The following is a 22393-nucleotide window of genomic DNA, read 5'->3' as shown; positions in this document are numbered from 1 at the left end:
GGCTCCAGCTCCGAAAGGCACCCTGGTCCCAGCTCAAGCTCCCCAAAGCGCCCAGGCTCCCACAAAGTAGAGTTCTCCATGTGAGGGTGAAAGGGACTGGTGTGAGCCCTGGGCTGCCACCTGCATGGCGCTGGTATCTTCTTGTGCTGTTTGTACAAATAAACCCAGGTGGCGCTGTTAAAAAAATAATAAAGATTTTAAGAAAAAGGAGTTGAACATGATCTAGAGAAGCACTCAAGCAAAAGGCAGAAATACAACTGTGATAGAGACATGAAAGAGAGATACAAGGTACAGCGAGCGCATATGGTACAGGCCAAGCTGAATAAGCCACCAGCTGTCTGTCAGTTTGTTGTACTGCGGTGGCTTGTGTGTTCTGTGATGCTGGAGGCTTTGCCACGGGTATTTCTAATACCAACAAGGTCACCCAAAGTAAATGTTGCCTCCAAAGCAAACAGGCTTGGAAAAGTAGAGAAGCAATGAACAAGAGGAAATCCCTCACCAAAAAAATGGCTTGACACAGTGGCTGCGACAATGGGCTCAAGCACAACCGCAATTGTGAGGATGGTGCAGAGCCAGGTGGCATCTCATTTGGTTGTCCAGAAGGTTGTTATGAGTCGGAGCTGACTCAGAAGCACTGAACAATATGCTTGCGTTGAAAGCTGAGGACTGAGCATTCCAAACCAAAAGCCTAGCCTAGGCATGATCACTGGATAAGAGCAGTGGAGTGTGAGGACGGCTGAGCATCCATTGTGATGGAAAAAGGGACCAGGAATGCACGGCCTTATGGGTCAGTAGGAGGTCTTGTGTTTCTAAGGGTAATGGACAGCTGCTAAAAGTGGTTAAGGGTGGGAGTGGAAGACTGACATGATCAGACTTCTAATTTGGAGAGCTCACTCGGGCAGCATTGTGGAAGCTACCTGAAGGGGAGTCTGTATGTGTGTGAGTGCCACGTAGGTTGTTGCAGTGTCCTGCTGGAAACGATGGGAGCTGAAACAGTGGTGGTAATGAAGATGGAGAGAAAGAGAAAAAGATTCCAGAAGTTCTTAAGTGATCAATGAACCCAACTTGATGGTGGATTGTATTTAGAAACTAAGGGAGGCGGGGTATTATGGAGGATTTCCTAGTTGTCAGTTTCACCCACTAAATGAGATGAGATACATGGGGAAAGAACCAGGTCTATACAGAAGGATGATGATTACGATTTTGGACTTGATCTAGAATTTGAAACTGTACACACATCCACATATGCACATATGTGTGTGTGTTTGTACATATATATAAAGAATACTTAGATATGGGGCCCTTATTTCTTCTTGTACAATAGGACTTAATATTCAAAGTTTTAACGTAGTTTAAATTGTGAGCAAGACAACAAAATGTATTTGTGTTCATTCATTTATTACCTGGCTGCTGCACAAAGAGGGTAGTCTCAAAGGGTTTAAAAACCTTGTCTCTCTTGCTCACGACTGTACCTCCATCTAGAACAGCTCTTGGCTCATCGTAAGTACCCCACAAAATGAATGCATGGCCCTTAAAGGTCCATGGCAAATAGAAATGTGTCATTCTGGTCAGGCCAAATCTATATACGTTCTGATAGTAATGTATGGGGACAGGGATGAGTCACTAACCTGGGTGACTGACTTTGGAAAAACCCAAGCATCTGTACCACAGCCAGGTCTTGTCTTCTCCCCTTAAAAACCAAAGGGATGTCAAGTTAAAACCACCTGAGTTGCTTTTTTTCCCTTCCCACCTAGTAGATTATCAAAATTTTTGAAGAAATTGCTATTTTCCCCTGTTAAAAAGGTTGTGGTGAAACACGGGACTGTCACATGTTGTTCTTAGGAATTTAATTTTCTTTTCTAATATCGCTACGAAACTATAAAATACTTACTCCCTACAACCCCGCAGTCTCGCTCTGAGAAATATGCCCTTCCAGAATAAAAGAAGACATGTGGAAAGATAAGTTACATAGACACGTGTATGCCAGCATTGCTCACGACGATGAAAAATCAAAAGCAGCCTGAATATCTATCATTAGTGAATATGGCTTACCTGTTATAATTCATCCATACAGTGGATTTTTATGTGACCACTGTTATGGATTGAATTGTGTCTTCTCCCGAAGGGTTAAGCTGAAGTTTTAACTCTTGGGACCTATGAATAAAGGGGTCCTGGTGGTGCAATGGTTAAGCACTCAGCAGTTACGCAAAAGGCTGGTGGGACAAACTCACCATTGGCTTCACAGGAGAACAGACTTGGTGATCTGCTCCTATAAAGCTCACAGCATAGGAAACCCTGTTGAGTAGATCTGCTCTGTCCCCTTGAGGCTACAATGACTCAATGACACTCACCACCACCACCACCTCTGAATGTGACCTTGTTTGGAAACAGGGTGTTTGCAGATATTGAATTAATGAGGTCATACTGGAATAGAGTGGGTCCTAATTCCTTCTGAGTGACGTCGTTTTGAAAGAGAAGCTTTCTTCCTGTCTCTGGCACTTTGGGAGCAGCAGGCATCAGTGTAGACATGGCCAAGTTCAAGAACCACACCATGCACAGCCACGCCTGAAAATGGCACAGAAATGGCATCGAGAAACCCTGATCACAACGGTGATATGAATCACTAAAAGGGATGGACTCCAAGTTCCTGAGGAGCTTGCGCTTTGCCAAGAAGCACAACAAGCAGGGTCTGAAGAAAATGCAGGTCAACAACATCAGGGCCATGGATGCTCGTGCTGAGGCTATCAGGGCTCTTGTGAAGCCCAAGGAGGTCAAAGCTAAGATCTCAATGCGTGTCAACCACAAGCTCAGTTCACTACCTTACATTGCTTAGCCCAAGCTTGGCAAATGGGCTCAGGCAAGGATAGCCAAGGGTCTGAGGCTGTGCTGGCCCAAGGCCAAGGCCAAAGCACAAATCAAGGCTCACACTCCAGCTAAGGCCTCAATTCCAGCTCAAGCTCCCAAAGGTGGCCTGACCCCAGCTCAAGTTTCCAAAGGTGCCCAGGCTCCCATAGAGTAAAATTCTCCATCTGATGACACCAAGGACTGGTTTGACCCCTGGGCTGCCATCTGCATGGAGCTGGTGCCCCCCTGTGCTATGGTACAAATAAACCTAATGCGGGCAAAAAGAGAGAGAGAGAGAAAGAGAGGGAGGGAGGGAGAAAGAGAGAAGAGGGGACACCAAGAGACAAGAAATACCATGATGTGACAATGATGAAGTTATGCTACACTTACCAGCCAAGGCCTGGGCTCTGGGGACCACCAGATGCTGGAAGAGTCAAGAAAGGTTCTTTCCCCAGAACAGTTTGCAGAAAGCACAACCCTGCTGACACTTTGAATTCAGTCTCCTACACGCCAGGTGTGAGGCTATAAATTTCTGTTCTTAGAAGCCACTTGAATTGGGGTAGACCCTTCTCCCCACCCCTACCCCCACCCCACCACCAAGGTCTCTAAATAGAGATGAAATGATAAAGCATTAGTTGCAGGTAAAAACCTGCTTCCATCAAAAGAGATTATGATAAATGTGTGACTATCCTTTAAAAAGGGTTAAAACCTCCACCATTCGGAAGCCTCCTGGAAAGCAGGTGGGACCGTGCAAACAGCACCGGCTCTGAGATCATAGAAGCCTTAAGTTTAAACCACAGCCACTGGGTGGCATTACCGATTAGGCATCGGGCTATTTAACTGAAAGATGTTCAGACCTCGCCAAGAGTGCCTTGAAGGTCAAGCTTGACACTACTTCCAGAAGGTCACAGCCTTGACATTCCACGGCGCTGTCCTCCTCTGCACACAGGGGGTTGGCAGCCAGAACGGACCTGACAGCAACCGGCAGCTAACGACCACCTTGAATCTAGAGGGTGGTAGCAGTTGAGTGGTAGAATGTTCGCCTTCCATGTGGGAGACCTGGGCTCACTTCCCAGCCAGGGCATGTCAAGTTCGGCCACCGCCCACGTGTCCCCACAAGCTTGCATGTTGCTGTGGAGTTTGTAAGGAGAAAGGCCTAGCAATGCATGAAAGATCAGCCGATGGAAACCCTGTGGATCCCAGTGGTTAGATTAGATAGCAGCTAACAACAGAGAGCTTAAATCTAGTTATATAACATTAATAAACGTATTTAATCTCCCCGAGGACTCTCCACATCTATACAATTCAAGTAAAATGAGCCTAATCTCATGCGGCAGTTTTTTGTTTTTACAGTGTTTAACTGAGATCATGTTAGACCCAATAGCATGTCTAACAATGTAGCAAATGCTCGCTATGGTCAGTTTCCTTCCCAGGACAGCCACGTGCTCAGCACCACCCTGAGCCTAGCACTGTGGACTAAGATGCACCAGGCTCCTAGACCTGACGTGTCCTTCACCTTGCTCCTGTGGGCCTCCTCTCCTGTCCAGAGTCTCCCTGACTTCTCGGCCATTGCCCGTTACCAGCGTCTCTTCCCCTCAGTCCCGCTCGTATTTGCACTGTTATCTAAGGTACTGTTACCACAACCGATGGCAAATATGCTTGAGGCGATAGCCTGCTCAGACGTAAACTCTGATAGGACTGAACCTGTGTACTTTCCATGAACCCACTTAGTGGAGCAGAGTGCCCGGTGCCTGAGAAGGCCCTCCTTCCGCAAGCGAAACCTCACCCGATCTGCCCCTGAGAGAGCATGCTCACTTCCCCGCTTACCGCCCCACCGCCTCCGGGCAGCATACTTCATGTGGGAAGGAGAGGAGAGGTCATCAGACCTCCAGAATCTGTTAGTTGTTACACATTAACAAAACCAAACCTAGAACCCCAAGCTGGGTGGAGAGTATGGTTTAGAGAAACTGTGAAACATCTTGTCCCAACTGATATGGGAGCCCCAGTGATGTAGTGGATGAAGATTTGGGATACTCACCATGAATTGGTGGTTCAAACCCACCAGCCTCTCTGGGAGAGACAAGTGAGGCTGTGTGCTCCTATAAAGAGTTAATAGCTTCAGAAAACTCTGCCCCATAGCGTCACTACGCGTCTGAAGATCAATTAAATAACGCATGTACACAGGTGGCATTGAGTGGAAGATGGACTCTGCTGGGTACGCTTTCGTCTACTTCAACGGAGAACTGTTGCCCCCACTGTGTGCAGCAGTGTCCTCTTGGCAAGTACCTCCTAGCAGGAAGCAGAGCGTTCCCTTCCCCTGATCTCCTTCCCATAATGTCCTGCACTCCTTCTCAGGAGTGTTAAGATCTTATCTTGAAGGTACTTCTCTACTACTCCAAAATGCAAATGTGTCTTTTTCCCACAGAGGAAATAACCCATGAATGAGTTAGCCAGGGTACTAGGTGAAAACACAACTTATAAAGCCCTAACTCTTTTTGCAAAGAGAAGATAGAAATAATAGTACACTTGGTTTATGTGAGTTCCTTCAAAATGCGTTTGTGCCTCGTCTGTCCTCTATTGAGGCCAGTCTCTGAAGGTAATGTTGTTGCCAGTCTCTGGCAATGATGTTGTTTGGCACTGTCAAGCCAGTGGCAACTCATGGTGAGCCCTCTGTAGCACAGCATGAAGCCCTGTGCAAGGTGCACCAGCTTCACAACTGTTCTAATGTTTGAGCCCATGCGTGTAGCCACTGTGCCAATCCAGCACTCCGAGGGTCTTCCTCCTTTTCTATGCCAATGGCGATAACAGCTGGTGTGTACTGAGTGTCTGCCGAATGCTAGCCACTCCACTTTCTTGCCCAATCTAATCAACCTCATCATCTCACAAGGCAAGTCTCAGGATCTTCCCCGCGATGTTGCCTGTGAAGACACCACTTAGTTTGGCAATGATGTGCCGCTTCTTTTGGTTGAAGGTGAGCAGGGCAGAATTTACACTGGGGAAGTCAGGCTCCCGAATGACCATTTCCAAGAGAAAAAACGAAAGAGCCGCTTAGGACGTGAGGTGCCAGTGGTCTGCGGAAAAGGAGCTGCTGTGTGGCGAGAGAAGACTGAGCGCTGAGAAACGTGAGGCCCTGTGGAAACTCAGCGTGCTTGGCTTCAAAGAACAAAGAGGTAACCGGCACATCTCCAATCAGGGAGTTGATATTTTGAAGCTGCTCATGTCTTCAGCCCTTCAGAAGCTGCTCCTGGTGGCCTCTTCTTGGAAAGCTTAGCCTGCCTCGTCCTCTGCATGCCCCTCACCCGGAGGTTTGTGGAAGCAGTGGAGACTCAGAAACTCAAACTGCCCTTAAGTCCATTTTGACTCATGGCAACCCCATGAAGGCAGAGCAGAAAAGCCCCTGTGGGTTTCCAAGGCTGTAGATCTCTACTGGACTGGAAAGCCTCATCTTTCTGCCCTGGAGCGGCTAGTAAGTTCAAACTGCTCTCCTTGTGGTTAGCAGCCCAGCGTGTAACCCACTACACTACACTAAGAACAAAGGAAGGATTTTGCCTTAGTGATGGGTTGTCTTGCTGCTTCCTTTCTTTCTGCCCCACTTCCCCAGCTTCCAAATCTTGGAAATGCTACTGCTACTTGGCATCTATCGCTTGACTTCACCTTGGAAAGCCAAGCTTGCCTGCTTGGATATGAATGAGTTTTGAAGTCAGTAAGAGCCTAGTTCATATCCTGCAGTTGAAACGTATTAGGTGTCCCAGTTTCCTAGAGCTGCTGTAACAAAGTACCACAAAAGGCATCATTTAAAATGACAGAGGTGTATTGCCTCCAGTTCTGGAGGATAGAAATCAGGGTGTAGGAAGCCCTGTCTCTCTGCTTCCGGAGCCAAGGTATTCCTTGGCTTGCTGCTGTCACACAATTTCACTTCTGCCCCATCACAGGATATTCTTTCCTCTTTGATAAGGACACCATTCAGATAGGACCCACTCAACTCCAGTAGGACCACTCTACTCCAGTAGAACTTCATGTTAACTGATACTAACGTCTTTGAAGACCCATTTTTTTCAAACAAGTTCCCACTCGCCAGGACCAGGTCTATTGAGAGGACTTGAACATATATTTTTGGAGGGGCACAGTTCAATCAAATATTAGTTCTGTGATGTTGGGCACATAGGAGATTGAGCCTATAATACTCTCTGAACTTGTGTACTACATATGTGCGCTTGGCTGAAACCCACTCTAGGGAATGTTATGAAGGGGTAGATCATGTATGTGTATTGTCTTGTGCACAGTAAACCAAAACCAGCCCCACTACCATCAAATAGATTCAATGACTCATGTTGACCCCATAAAAGTTTTCAAGAGTGTAAATCTTTACAGGAAGAGTCTCATCCTCCTCCTCAAGTGGCTAGTGGGTTTTGAGCGAAGACACTGTGGTTACCAGTCTAATGTTTAATCCACAGTGCCACCAGGACTCCACTGTGGATGCTGGGAGTCAGCAGCTAAAACTAAGAAGAAGGGGGCCACGTTTGGTGGACAGCTCAGTACCTGTGCTCCCGGGACCCTTTCTCATACCCCCTGTGTGTCTGGAGAGCAGGGGGTGAGTTCTGGTGCCTCTGTAGGATTCTGTGAACTTGGCAGGCACCTGGGAGTACCGTGAGTGAGCTCAACATAGTCAGAATGTGTAGAGCCTGGCTGACAGATTCCATGGCTTGAAATTCACTTAAGAGGTGAAATCAAAGAGGGAAAAAAGAGGACCTGGCAGCCCAGCGAGCTCTGATGTTGCTAAAAGTGAGTTGTGTCACCTGGGTGTGGTTTGCCCAATAATAAGGTTTTTCATGTAAGAGAGCCGGCTGGTGTTTGGGAATGAAGGTGATCACCATGTCCTCATTCCCTCTCTCAGTGTCAGATTTCGCCCTCTTCAAAGCTATCACAGAACAACTTCTGGCTTCAATCAAATTCCCTTATCTGATCCCTAGCACATGCCCTCCCTCCCAAACTCCCCACCTCGATACCAGTACCAAAACACCAAACCCATTGTCATCTAGTTGATGCTGACTCATAGTGACCCCCTGTGCGTTTCCAAGACTGTAACTGTTTAAGGGAATAGAAAGTCCAGTCTTTTTCCTTGGAGCTGCTGGCGGTTTTGAACTACTGACCATGTGGATCATAGCCCAACACATAACCAGTATACCACCAGGGTGACAGTCCTTTTAATAACCTGCTATTTATGCTGAATTGCCGTCCATCCAAATGAAGCATATTCAGGTTAGTAATCATGGTGTCTGAGTAACTTCAGTTGGTGGTATTTTAATTATTGTTCATGTGGTGGCAGGGCCCCAAGCTCCCATGTGCCTAGCAAGTGTCATCCATTCTTCAAGGTTGGCCAGGGAGAGTAGCGAGAGCACTGCCAAGGGCCAGCATCTCGACTCTGACCCCCTTAGAAATGGGCAGCCACAGACCAGGCCCTTAACTTTCCCACGCACAGACTTGGGCACAGCTAGTCTTTTCCCAGAGATCATATGTCATGCATCATTAAAGTCCTATCACAGGGTTATGTGAACCTAAGATTTTGTTGAATCCACAGACAAGTGTTTTCCTCACTCATCCAATCTGTACGTGTTACTGGACCAATACGCCAGTGTTGCCAAGTGACATTCTCTCATTGTCAAAGTCATGACTACAGCTGTGTCTATTGCTCAGATGAAGACATGGTGAGCAAAAGCCCCAAGGCTTATTTCAAGTCAGTTCTGGGAGTGGTGGCCGGGAGCAAAGGCAGCATGTGGGGTGAGGGCAAGAAAGAAAAAGCAGGTTACAGAACAAAGAGCCTGAGTGGTGTGTGCAGTGTGCCATCAACTGCTAACAGAAAGGTGGGTGGTTCAGATCCACCCATTGGCTCTGCGGAAGAAAGACCCAGTCATCTGCTTCCATAAGGATTCCAGCCTTGTGGAGCCATTCTACTCCATAACACATTGGGTCTCTGAGTCAGGGGCTGGCCTGATGGCTGCTAAGCCTGATTTCCTGGAACCTTGGAGCTGGTAGAGACAGTAGCTCTTCTGTCCCCACCTCCCAAGTACCTAATGCTGCCTCTCAAAATGACGTTCTTTTTCCAATCAGTGTTGAATAAGGAAGTCAACTCTCTTCCTGAAAACATCACTTTCACCCAGTTATTCTTCTTCAGAAAAGCCTTCAGTGATTTTCCATGAATGAGAAATAGACGCTGGAGAGGATTTCCACTCGACCCCAACTTCTCCTCGCCACGCTCAGCCCTCACTCTCTCATGCCCTCTGTCTCCCATAAAGCCAGCTCCCCCACCGGTCCTCCAAGTAGCTACCCCTCTGATGAGGGCCATTGCTCACTGCTTTCTCCTCTTTGAAATAATTCGCCCCCTGCTCCCTTCACCTTGCTAATGTGTAATGTGACTCCTGCCTGAGCTTTGGGATCTAGGTGAAGCCTCTTGCGTTGTGAAGGCTCCCTCTGCATTCTGGGAGCTTCTTTCCAGCACCACAGTCATCAGAGCCCTGAAGATGGCTGGGCTCCTAGCTGGGGTCCAGACAGAGCCTGCCCTGAGAAACCCTTTGCTCTCTCTCCATGGGAGGTGAGACAAAGGGATGCAGGTGCCCACCACAGGCCTCTGAGCACTGCGAGGTGCTGGCTGTGGCCAGAGCTGAAGCAGGACTCAGAGCCATTATCTCTGGTCATGAAGACCTCTAGGGAATAACTGTAATGATTCTATTTGTGGGAGGTGAAACCCCATGCATGTTAGAGTAGAACTGTGTTCCATAGGCTGGAAGTAGATCAGCACGCCTTTCTTCCAAGGAGCCTCTGGATGGACTCAAATCTCCAACCTTTTGGTCAGTGGCTGAGCGGATTAACCATTTGCAACACCCCTGGTGTGAAGTAACGCCATCAAAATGCAGCTCTCTCCCCTTAAGAATGCTGTTGAGGAGACCCTCTTCGGAACCTCTTTCTCCTGGCCCTCGTCATCCAGGAGTGGAAGGAGAGAGATGCAAACACTAATGTAGAGCTCTATGTGCCAGTACCATGTTGAGCACTGTAAGTGAATTGCCTCATTGAATTCTTTCAACAACCTGATGAGGTTAGCACCATGATTAAACCTGTTTATAGCTGAGGACAAAGAAGTTCAAAGAGATTAAATAACTCATCCAATGTCCAAGTCCATAGTAAAGTTTGATTTGAACCCAGTTGTATCTGATCAAAGCCTGTGCTTTTGTGTTTTGTTTTTTTTCATCTGTGGTTCTCAAAATATAGTTCCCAGACTGGTAGATCAGCCTCGGCTGGAAATTTACTAGAGATACAAGGTCTTGGATGCCACTCAAGCCTTACTGAATCAGAAACTGGTGATGGGGCTCAGCAACCTGAGCGTGGCAAGCCCTCTTGGTGATTCTGACGCACACTCAAATTTGAGTACTACCACTCTATACCACACCTTCCCATGAAAAGTCCCCCTAATAACTCAACCTAGAACCATCCTAACACCGAAGCATTCCAGTGAGGCACCGGTTACGTGTGAACCCCTGACCATGCAAAGGCCCACCTGATATTTCTGCACCTTCTGGTTTCTCATCAAGGTAACCTGTGGCTGTAGGTTTGGAGGGTAGGGAGAGGGAGTTTCTTTAAAAGAAACAAGAAGCCCCCTGAATTCCTTCAGGTCTTTCTTGATAAAAATTTTGTCACAGTCTGATCATTTTTGTTCGATTTGCTCTGTGCTTATCTTGACTTAAGTGACTATATGGTGGCTTAAGTGGCCTATAGTTACTTTCCACTGACTGATATATTCTTGATCATTCCTTCGGCCACTTATGCTACCAGCGTTTGTTGAGTTCCAAACGGGTGACAAAGAACCATACAAAGCGCTGGTGTTTGACCAGTGCGGTAAAAGAGACAAACCCAGTCAGCCTTCTGAGAGTCCATAGTGCAGAGGTCTTCGCTGAGGAGTGTGAAAAGCGCTACTTGGACATGAGCCAAGACACTTTGGGAATACAGAGCTGAGGCCCCTCTCCTGGACTGACAGAACCAGAGAAGGCTGGTTGAGGGAGGTGAGGTTTAAGCTGAGGATCTGATGAAAACGGATTGGTCCAATAAAGGAAGTTGTATTAGTCAGGGTCCTCCAGAGACACAGAAAGGCAGAATGAACAAACAGGGTGGCATCTAGTCAGTTCTAGCTCATGGTGACCCTGAGGTCCAAGTCGATCGTGCCTCAGAGGGTTTACAGTGGCTCTGAGATTTTAGAAGTGGTTGCCGGGTCCTTTTCCTTCAAGGCACCTCTGGAAGGGCTTGAACCTCCAGCCTCTTGGTTAACCACCAAAGACATTGAATATCTTTACCACCTCAGTGCAAATAAAGGGAGAAAAACAGAGTTTCAAAGAACTGGTTCACAAGATTATGGAAATTCGGCAAGTGCGAAGTTTGTGGGATGGGCCCACAGGCTAGAAACTTAGACAAGAGTTGATATTGAGTCCGAAGTCCCTGGGGTAGGCTGGCAGCCTGGAAACACCAGCAGGAAATCTGTACTTCATGCTTGAGGCACCATTTCTTCTCCAGAAAGCCTTGGCTTTTGTTCATAAGGCCTTCAACTCATTGGATTAGGGTAATCTACTTTACATAGAGTCAACTGATTATAAATGTTAACCATTCAACAAGAACATCCAGACCAGTGTTTCACCGAACAGCAAAGTTGACTTATAAAATCATCATCACAGGAGTAGAACTGGTGGCCAGTGATATGGAAGAACGTCCCGGCTGACAAATACACCTATGTAAAGACCAGAGAAGACAGACCAGCACAGGAAGGACAGAAGTGAGCCCTGAGTGTAAGGGGAAGGGCATGAAGGAAGATGAGTCAGGAGAGAAAGGTGGGAGACAGATGCCCAGCCTCTTAAACTTGATGGCGAGATTTGAACTGTGTCCTTAGAGAAAACCTTTTTTAGCAAAGAAATGAAGAAGAAATACTTAGAAAGGTTTCTCCATGCAATATGGCTTTATTTTACATTTAAAAAATATTTTGAAGTGTTAAATGTGTTATCACTGTCAGTGAATTGTAAGCTCTTGAAAGAGGCCCTTGGTCTTTTTTTTTCTTTTTCCGGTATGTATTGTCATTTGGTCTTTTGTTTTTGTGTGGCACAGGAGAGCTGGCACAATCCCCACCGCAGCCCAGCCAGGCCAGGCAGTGAGAACCCCAGCTCTGCCTGCGAGCTGCCCGCATTGTGTTTCGCTCATTTGCATTGCTTTCATTATCCCATGCACCAGAAGTAGGTCACTGCTCAGAGACCTGATCTGACTTTCAGCATTGTCCCCCGGCTCTTGGTTTCAGGCTGCCTGTCCTTGTTGGTGACGGTCCAGCACACAGAACGTTATGTCACCCTGTTTGCCTCGGTTGTCCTCAAATGTGATTACACCACCTCTGCTCAGCTCCAGGACGTGGTGGTGACATGGCGCTTCAAGTCCTTCTGCAAGGACCCCATCTTTGACTACTACTCTGCGTGTGAGTCCCCTGGCCCCACTTCTCACTGGGTTGTAGACTCCTCCTCCAGGAACTGCTCAGCGCTTCCGGGATTAGGAGTTCATCGGGATTGCAAATGCTTAAAGTGAATCCATAAAGATCGCCTAATGCAGTTCCCTCATTTTACAGGTCAACTAAGCCCCTTGAAGATGAAATTACTTGTTTGAGGTCATATATCATACCATTATATTTGTTTTTCCATGTCTATCCCTCCTTGTTCTGGAATGTGTTAAGGTAGCTGAGACAGGAGAAAGCAAAACAAGTCCAGTGTCCTGGTCCATTCCTGGTTCTACATTAACATGCTGAGGCCGACCCATCTCCCTCATCACTTAGAAAAGCAACAAAAATAGACTGCACTGCTCAGAAAGAGCCAAGCCCTGGGCTGCTAACTGTGAGGTTGGCAGTCAGCTTCTCCTAGAGAGAAAGTCTTCCAGTCTCAGAAACTCGAGGGGAGATGCTCCTCGGGATACACAGGAACGTAGCGGTCACTGGTGCCAGCCTAGGGCTAGCTCCCCTCTACAAACAGCTTTTGGGCTGCATGGTCATCCTCTTCCAACTCAATTCTTTCTGGGATGGATTACTCACTGGCAGCACATGTGGGCACTTCTTAGAGTCCTTTGCCTGTAGCAAAGTCCCACCCCTCAGCCATGAGGGCCCAACTCACCTCACCTCTGCCCTATGGAGCCCATGGTCTTCCCTCTGTTCTCTTTCAAAGGAGAAAGGACGCCAGATCCCCATAGTTCACCTGAAGATAATTAACCTTTTAGAAATTTCAAGGGGGAAAAAAAAGAAGGCACCCTGCCATAAGAAGAGAATGGGCATCATGAGATGCGGGAAAGGAAGGGGGAGGCATCAGCTTTACCTTTTGGGGATCTGGGGTTAAGGTCCCAGGGTAAGAAGCTGATTGTCTTAGCCACCCACTGGACCTGCCTGGTCCCCACAGGTTCCCTCTTTCATGGAGGCATTGCTTCCTGGGAGTTCTGGGTTCATCTGTCGCTGGCAGATCCAACCGCTTTCACCCCTTGTGTGGTGAGAGCAAATGGTTGGACTCCGTGGGGGCTGAGGCTGGGGTAACTCAAAAAACAAGCAACGGGAATCAGAAGGAGAAACAGGAGCCAGCTAGGATTTGAAAATACTGGCCTTTGGGACAGGGTTGGGGTCTGAAGTTTTGCCACTCAAAGGGTGTTCCCCGCACCTGGCATGACCTGGGAACTGAACAAATGCAGCCTCTTGACTCCCTCTTGAAACCTACCGATCGGAATCTGGCTATTTGGCAAGGTCCCCAGGTTATTTGTAGGTTCAGTCAAAGCTGAGACGTTCCCTTGCTCCGGGCAGCAAGACGAGTGCCTTTCCTCAGGGAGTTCCCCATTGCCGTGTGTCCTCTCTCCTCAGCATACCAGGCAGCTTTGTCCTTGGGCCAGGACCCATCCAATGACTGCAATGACAACCAGCGCGAGGTCCGCATCGTGGCCCAGCGCCGAGGCCAGAATGAGCCTGTGCTGGGGGTGGATTACAGGCAGCGCAAGATCACCATCCAGAACCGTGAGTGCCGGGGAGGCAGCAGGGGAATTGGAGGTGCGGTGGAGCGGCAGACAGCAGGCAGGCCTGGCGGACTGAATCAGCTTGGGGATTTCCCTTTTTTCCTGCTGCCCGAAGCCAACGGTCTTGCTTGATCCCGGTCATTCTTTGAGCCAAGCGCCAGATTCATGAAGCATGCTGTGCCAGCTGAAGGTACTCCCCCACAAGTGGGGTGCGTGGACCAGGAGATGCACTACAATCTTGGCTGAAAGTCAGAGTGGGTGGTTTCCAACTGCAATGTGCTCCCCTGAGAGGCAAGGTGAAGATGGGGATCAGTCCCCTCAGGTTCCTTCTCTGACAGCTCTCAGGGCCCGCTCAAACCCCAGATCCTTTGAGTTCCCTCTGGTCACTCCTATTGCCCTTATCCAAGGATAGAGGGCTTTTCAGGATGGCCACCTCCAGTCCATTCTCACCGTCGCTAAAGGAAAGACATTGGAATTGGTTAAAGCCCCTGTGTTCCCGCTCGCCAGCTCAGTGACCAGTAGCAGAGACGTTTTCTTTGACCTCAGTTTCCTAAGATAGGCACAACGGTTCCTGTCTCCACTCTGGAGTGAATATGAAATAGGATGTTTGGAAGCGGTGACTAAAGCGTATCCCTTCTGAATGCCTGGTGTCACAGGGATTGATTGGTGACCTGGTTTGGGAGTCAGACTTGGGTCTCCCTTCTGTATTACTGGCTGTGTGGACGTGGGCATGTCACTTTAAGCCTCAGTTTTTATAAAATGGAACTTGCAGTAGTAGACTTCATGGGATGATGGGATGATTCAGTGAGATGATGTGTACAAAGCACGAAATGTACCGTACGTGTTAGTTATGCTCACGCCATATACGTTTAGCTGAAGGGCTGGGCGCACCATGCTTCTCGCTTGTATTCCAGGATGTCTGCCATGGCTTATTGGCATAGAATTCAGAATCTACCAGATATACCGGGGCAAGTATTTGCTGGTCAAATCAGGGGTGGGAAGGGAAGAGAATATGCCCATCAAGCCACCTGCGGCATCTGTCACGTCAATATGAGGAAATCAGTCATTATCTGTGGCTGCTCCAAAGTAGGAACAGTTTGAAGGAAACGAGCTTGCCACCTTGCTTCCAACCTGGCTCTAAAGTTCAATTCGAATTGTTTTACCCTCACCCTCTGATTTCCCCAAGCCAGCCCGCAAACATGTGCCCCTCATCAAGGGTTCAGGTTGATGGCATTTTCTCCAGAGCTGGCAGGATAAACTCTAATCTGCTCCCAAAGTTTAGTGTCTTTAATGAAGCAGGTCTCCCTTCTAGGTTCTGAAGAATAGCGTGTTCATTGGCGATAGTCCCCATCTCTCTCTTTTCTAAATTTTAGTGGGACCATCTACTACCTTCAATCCTAACAACCATTGAACCCCACCTTCCCTTTCTCTGGTCCCCACAGGAAATCAGTATCTGTGCCCTTGGTTTATATTTCTGCCTCCAGGCTTCGTGAAGCCCTGGTCTGCCATGTTTTCATCATTTGAGATGGCCCTGCCAAATCAGCCCTTGGATCATTTAAAATAAGAACACACACCTCCCTAACCCTTGCACCCCTAAAATAATCCTGATGTCTCCAATAAAATGTAGAGCAGACTTACACTGCACACTAATATTTTAAGAGGGTGGTACCCCCAAAGTACTTTCACTGTTCTTTCAAGTCTGGGAAAGTTTTTTCTTGGAAAAATAGTGGATCTGGAAAAGAGTGGGCAGAACAAATAATGTAGGGACTGACGTAGAAGGAGAAGGAAACGGAAGTCGAAGTTTGCTCCAAGGTTGCGTGACCTCACATTTTTGTTTCATTTCCTCTTTGTGATAGACGGGGTTGACTAGAGAAACAAATCCAGGGTCATTCTATATGTGTATAAGAAAGAGCTTTATATTGAAGAGTGATTGTATATTAAGAAAACATCCGGCCCAGTCCAGATCAAGTCCTGAAGTCCAATATTATTAGCCCACACGTCTGGTACTAGTCCATGCAGTCCTTTTCAGACATGAGTAGCTGATCGCGAGGATGCCTAACGCAGGAAGAATACAGGCTGATGGGTGAAAGGCCTTGTGGATCCAATGGTGGTGGAAGCAGCTCAGCACTGGCGGGTCTCCACATGACTCCTCCAGCGCTCCGTGTAACTCCTCAGCAGGAAGGTGAAGCAGGAGAGTCTCTCATGTGGCTTGTCAACAGGAAGAGGAAGTCAGAGAGAGGGGGGATGTTCCCAGGATCCTCCTGAGAAGGCCACATCCACAAGGAGGCTGTGACCTGATGGACAGGCTAGATTCCACCCCTACACGTATTTATCACGTTGACGTGAAATTATATAACTGCCACACTCCCTAACAAGCAGATAATGAAGAAGTGCAGATGTAACCCCTAACTGAGCAGGAGCAAGTCTTAAAAAGTTCAAAGCTGTTCCCTTGCACTTCGTAGGCAATGGCACAGGCAGCTATCACTTGGAGATATGGTAACTGCCTCTGCACCCGGACAGGTTTTGAACCATTTCTGGTTATGGCAGGGTCTTGTTCTCGCCAAATCTACCGCGGTGCGTGACATAAGCCGAGCTCACAGCAGGTCTTAGGAAGCCTTTGAGGAATATGCTAAACTTGAACATATCTGCTGTCATTCACTTATCTTAACAGGGTTGCCAGCACTTGGTGCTCAAGTGTCCTAGGTCAGCACTCACTCTCAGAATACTGGCATCTCACTCTTCGAGGTCCAAAGCATCTTCTCCTTTTAGGCTGGTAAGGGATTCGGCTTGAGGAGTTTCCTACCCAGTATGAAGAGGACAAAGCTAAATTTAACCCATAGGTCAAGAGTTGTATGAGGGGAACTTTAAAACATTTGTGGAAATTTTGAATGAAAAGATAATGGAATCTTGCCATGAACTTTTTTGAGGTGTTTATTGAGCCTCTTTGTGGTTAGGGACACCAGCCTTGAGGTAGGAAGACATGGTTTTTAACCTATCTCTGCGTGTTAGTCTGGGTAGACTAGAGAAACAAATTCATAGACACTCACAGGTATACAAGATAGAGTTTTATATAAAGGGTAATTGTACATTAAGAAAACATCCAAGCCAATAAGTCTGATATTAGCTCATATGTCTGATACCAATCTATAAAGTCCTCTTCAGACTCATGAAACACATGCAATGATGCTGAATACAGGACGATCACAGGCCAGTGGGTAGAAAGTCTTTGGATCCAGTGGCATTGTAAGCATCTCAGCACTGGCAGGGGTCTCCACATGACTTCTCCAGTTCCCAGGGCATGGGGTCTATCAGTGTTGTGCCATGCGTCTTCTCAGTAGAGCGTCTCCCAATGTGTCTTATCAGTAGAGCATCTCCAAGGGGGTGAGTAGAGTCTCTCCTGCCTCCAAGGAGGAAAAACCGGATTTCCCAGAATTCTCAGGAGAAGGCCATGCCCACACAGAGGTCTCATTGGCTATGATCCAATTGACAGACTGGACTCCACCCCTTCACTCTTAATCCTCTCAAGTCCCAAATTGACACCAGATTATTTAACTACCACACTCTGCTACTATTATCTGTGTTATTAAGCCCAAGTATACGATCATTGAACACTTGTTTCTGGTCTGTAAATGAGGCGACTAGCCATTTCTCCTGTATCTGTTAGAATTAAGTTTGGCTACAAGTAAGTAAAAGCTCAACATATCAATGGTTTAAGCAATAAAGAATTTTATTTCTCTTGCATACATAAATTTAGGGTCCAGATCTAGTGCAGTGGTTCTGTTCCAGTAGTCCTGAGAAACCTAGGCTCCTGCCAGGTCACCATGGATGTCATCTTCCTCCTGACATCCGAGATGACAGCCATCCACATAGCAGAGTAGATGAAGAAATGACGAAAAAAGAGCAATAGTTTTCAAAGACTGGTTTCTAGAAAATTCCTGGGTGCCATCATATGCTGCTGATGATATCCCATTGATCCAAGGAGAGTGACGTGTCCATGTCCATGATACAGGATCGGAAATAGTTGCTTACAGGAAGTCTCAGACTTGCATCATATTTGAGTCATGAGAAACTTCACTATGAGTGTCTGTTTTGTTGTTGTTGTTTGGCACATCTTATCATTAATATAGAAGAAAAATGGGGCTTTTTTTCTACTCCCATAAAGCGTTCCAGTCTCGAACTCACAAAGGCAGTTCTGCTCTGTCCTTTTGGGCTGCTATTGTTGACTTGCTGGCAGTGAGCTTTGTTTTGTTTATAGTATCATTAATATACAGCAGCATTAAATTGTAAGCTTCAATGTAACATTTCTGGTGGCTAGAGACAAATGAATATCCATTTTATAAGGATTCTGATAGTAAAAGGCAATAAAAATGGAGATATTCACCTAAGGTTGAACCAATTGACAATAGAGATCCTGGCAAAGAGCCCCATCAGAAGTCAGGAGTAGCTGTGTTCTGGATGGGGGTGGGCGTGACCATAATTCTATGACCATGGGAGGAGGGGAGAATGGACACCTAGCAATTGACTGACCCCACTCACTTGAGAACTGTAGTGAGAATTATATGAGGCAATGAATCCAAAATCATGATCAATTCTACCGTCATTATGCTGTTGGCAGAAAGGGGAGAGTCTCCGAGGAAAGAGTCACACTCAAGACCATTCTCTGAACTAGCGAGGGCCCTTTTAGGATGGGGAAGGACCAGGTTGGCAGCTGAGTCAGAACCCCGTGCCCTCTGCTCTGACCGTGAGCACATTCTCCCTCTCTCATGCGCAGGCGCAGATCTCGTGATTAACGAAGTGATGTGGTGGGACCATGGCGTATACTATTGCACGATTGAGGCACCTGGGGACACCTCAGGTGACCCAGATAAGGAGGTGAAACTCATCGTCCTGCGTAAGTGCTGCTGGCGTTTTTTTCTCTGGTCACCGCGACACTTGCACCGACAGCAGAAACAAGCAAATTCAGGTGCTGGTTATTGGATTGCCAACCTCAGAACCTCTTTTATCAAAACCAAACTCTTGCACACTGCTCAATCTTAACCTGTAGTTCGGGAGTAGAATTGACTGAGCCTCTAGAACATAGGGTCTCAAACTGATTTGGCCTACTGTACCCTTTCCAGGAAAAAAAAAATCAGCAGTCTATTGGTGATTAAAAACTGTGGTACGATAGCTCATAATCCAAGATAAAGTATAGGTCTCTGCTTTTAGAGCACCCTTGGATCATTCCAGCACCTCCTCGGGGTAGTATCACCCACTTCCAGACTGTTATTGCTGGAAGCCTCCCCCTGCCTGTGGACTCGTAGTTCAGCCCCTACTTGGCTTCTCCCCTACAGACTGGCTGACCGTGATCTTCATCGTTCTGGGAGCTCTCCTCCTGCTGCTGCTGCTTGGCGTGTGCTGGTGCCAGTGCTGTCCTCAGTATTGCTGCTGCCACATCCGCTGCCCCTGCTGCCCCACCCGCTGCTGTTGCCCCGAGGAAGGTGAGAGGGCAAGAAGAGGGATGGGAGCAGGTGATGCCAGAGCCCAAAGCCCCAAATGAACCAACTTCCCTCACCCAGATCAAAATCCTGGCTCCTTCAGGTTCTTCCCCAGGCTCTCGGCCCATCACAAGCTTGGAGGAGTTTAGCCTCAGCCATGAAAATGATGCTTGGGGAAGCTATAGGGCCACATGGAAGGTGATGTCTGTGCACATCCTAGGTTACCAGTTACTTTCAGTTCAAATACTTCTATCTGCTAATGGCATGTCCCTGGTGGTCCCAGTATGTCTGTGCTCCATCCAGGACTTGCTCCTAGCCCTGACCTTGAGGGGACTGGAAGGGTGCTTTCAGTGTAGCACTGAAAGAGAAGACCGCTCCTCGGAGTAGAAAGGTGATAGAGCAGTGGTTCTGGAACTAAGCTCACATTAGGACCACTTGGGCCCCACCAATGATGTTTCTGGCTCAGTTGGCCTGAGGGTTTGGATGTCTCCAAAGCTCCCAGGTGGTGCTGATGCTGCCGGGTGTGTGTGTGTGTGTGTGTGTGTGTGTGTGTGTGTGTGTGTGTGTGTTTGGGGGTGGGGTGGGGGAGGATCGTGCTTCCAGAATGTGAGAAAGAGAAGCAGGAACAGATTTCATTCTTAGGCTGAAATTTGACCACTGTAAACAGAATGTTGACATTTCTAGAGAACTTGGCTATAGACTGCCAAAGCATAAAAATCTATTCTACAATAATCTTTTCTTAGTAAATAGATGAAGAAGTTGCTCTAAGTGGAAGTGTTTTTGTTTTCAATAATATTCCTTTTCCTGATAATGTAAGCAAAGCACTACATTGTAGGAAATTTGAGAAGTGTCATTCTGGCCCATTTGAAAGGAAATTTACAAAGAAGGAATTATCTCTTTCAGGATAGAAACAGAACCTACCAAGTGTACAATGTCAAGAAGGTGATTGGTCTGAGTTTGGTTTCAGGCCTGTGTTCTGAAGTTGATGCCTTACAGGAAAAAGGAACTAATTCTCTGGGTGTCTACTCTGCATGCGTGGGCCCTTTACGTATTTCCTCATTGAATTCTTATAGCAACCCTGGAAGGCAGGTCACCCCTATTTAATATATCATGAGAGTGAGGGCCAGAGAATTACACAGTTAGTAAGTGGCAGCAACAGCACAGGATTTAAGCCCAATGTCGTCAGGCTTGTGAGTAACTGTTTCCCACCATGGGCTCTGCCAGGAGCCCGTGCGTGTAGACCGTGGAGGGCTCTGTGGGATTGGCTGAGATACCATTGAGCTCCTTGAAAATTGGGAGAACAGAGAACTCAGTATTGGGCCATGGGGTTCCTTACTTTTGAGGGGCCTCAGAGACAGGGTCCGTGGAGGAGTCACCACTGCTTGAGTTTGAGTAGCAATAGGCAAAATGAAATGAGAAAACTCCTCCCAAGATGCCATCGTAGAAATCCTAGGTCAGCGAGGCCCTCAAAATAGGCAGGGCCCAGGACGAGGACATCACCCAAAGACGTGGGTGATAAAGACATCTACTAAGCTGAGGAAGGTTCTGGGGAGAGTGGGTTCTCCTAATGTCCAGAGCTCATTTAGAAGAACCAGTGAAACAAAGCATTATAAGCCACAAATAAAACTCCCAGGATTTGAGCAGATGGCGTCATTTTCAAAGTGAGTCACTGGGGCAGACGGCTCCAAGTCTGAGGACAAGAGGAGGTGGCCCGGGAGGGGTGGGGCAGGAGTGGTTAAGGAAAGCTGTTTTATGGGGGGCGGGGTGTTGTTGTTGAAGTCAGAGAACCTGAAATCTCTTTGGATACCAAGAGCCAAGGACAATAGAAAGTGAACAAGGGAAGCATTAGGTGCTCCCTGGAGTGGGTGGAGTCAGCTGGAGTGACATCAGGCCCACAGTGAAAGTACTGGCTGGGGGAAAGAGAGGAAAAGGCAGCCTGGCCTCCACACACAGAGAGGAAGTCATTCCAACGAGGAGGGGGATTCAGGTATAAGGGAGGAAGCTGAGGGACCTCACGCGGGAGCCTGTCTCAATTTTGGCAATCAAAAATTTAGACCCAGAAGGGAGCTTTAAGAATGACGTTCAGTGGTTTGTGAAATTCTTGGACCACAGCCCACCTTTCCAAGCTGTTCCCACTTCCCAGGGAGAGTTCATAAAAGGCTGTACCTACATAAGTAGCCATCAAGCCAAATATGACTGTTGGCAACCCCCTATGGGTCAGAATGGAACCGTGCTCCAGAGGGCTGTCCGGGAGGTAGATTGCCAGGCCTTGCTTCTGAGGCACTTCTGGGTGGACTTCCCTCCAACCTTTTGGTCAGCAGCCAAGCCAAGCTCATTAACCAAGAAGGGACTAAGGGATTAAGCAGGTTGGGGCTCGAGGGTGGTGGGTGGGGGGAGAAATCACACCAAATTTTAGTAACCCTTGGGAATTCACTTAATGCTAATAATCAAGTCACAGAGGAACTTAGAGATAACCGCTTTAAAATTGTACCTCATCATTTTCCCATAAGAGCTGAAGCAGCCACCTTCCTTTTGGATCCTACTTCCCAGAGAGCCCTGAAGACTCACCCTGTAGGCCACATTGAGAATCTCTGTCCTACCCAGCCCCCCAGCCCCAGCCCGACCCCTGCCCCTTATAGCTGAGGGAAGTGAGCCCCAGAGTAATTGCTGCACAGTTACAGTCTTGTGAGTGGTGGCTCCCCATGCAGGTCTGGCTCTTCTTTTTTAACAAAGATGATGTCATCAACTGAACATTCACGGGGAAGGGAGGCCTAAGGAGGGAAAACTTAAATCTCTCTTGTAGAGCTGGGGAGGCAAGTCACTAGAAGATCAATCAGGATGGCTTTACTGGGAGGAGGGTTATTTTATTTTTTAGATTTTAAAAAAATCATCTTATTGAGGGCTCATACAATTCTTATTGCAATCCCTCCATCCATCCATTGTGTCAAGCACATTTGTACGTTTGATGCCATCATCATTTTCAAAACATTTTCTTTCTACTTGAGCCCTTGGTATCAGCT

At 47.5% G+C, this 22393-nt stretch overlaps 1 protein-coding gene across 2 annotated transcripts in view; it reads left to right on the top strand.

Moving 5' to 3' along the window:
* The window catches only part of ILDR1 (immunoglobulin like domain containing receptor 1), a 40589-nt gene that overhangs the window by 5519 nt on the left and 12677 nt on the right, over positions 1-22393 (top strand). For both annotated transcript variants that reach the window (XM_045287606.1, XM_045287605.1), the window contains exons 2-5: positions 12170-12340; positions 13751-13900; positions 18671-18790; positions 19230-19376. In XM_045287606.1, coding sequence (XP_045143541.1) covers positions 12170-12340; positions 13751-13900; positions 18671-18790; positions 19230-19376 — 588 coding nt within the window. The remainder of the gene's footprint in view (positions 1-12169; positions 12341-13750; positions 13901-18670; positions 18791-19229; positions 19377-22393) is intronic.

This window comes from Echinops telfairi, unplaced genomic scaffold (assembly GCF_000313985.2).
Source record: "Echinops telfairi isolate 266 unplaced genomic scaffold, ASM31398v2 ScPeMD7_17;HRSCAF=63, whole genome shotgun sequence".
In the NCBI taxonomy this organism is placed as follows: domain Eukaryota; kingdom Metazoa; phylum Chordata; class Mammalia; order Afrosoricida; family Tenrecidae; genus Echinops; species Echinops telfairi.
The sequence above is the reverse complement of the archived record's forward strand: the minus strand, read 5'-3'. Positions and strand labels throughout refer to the sequence as shown.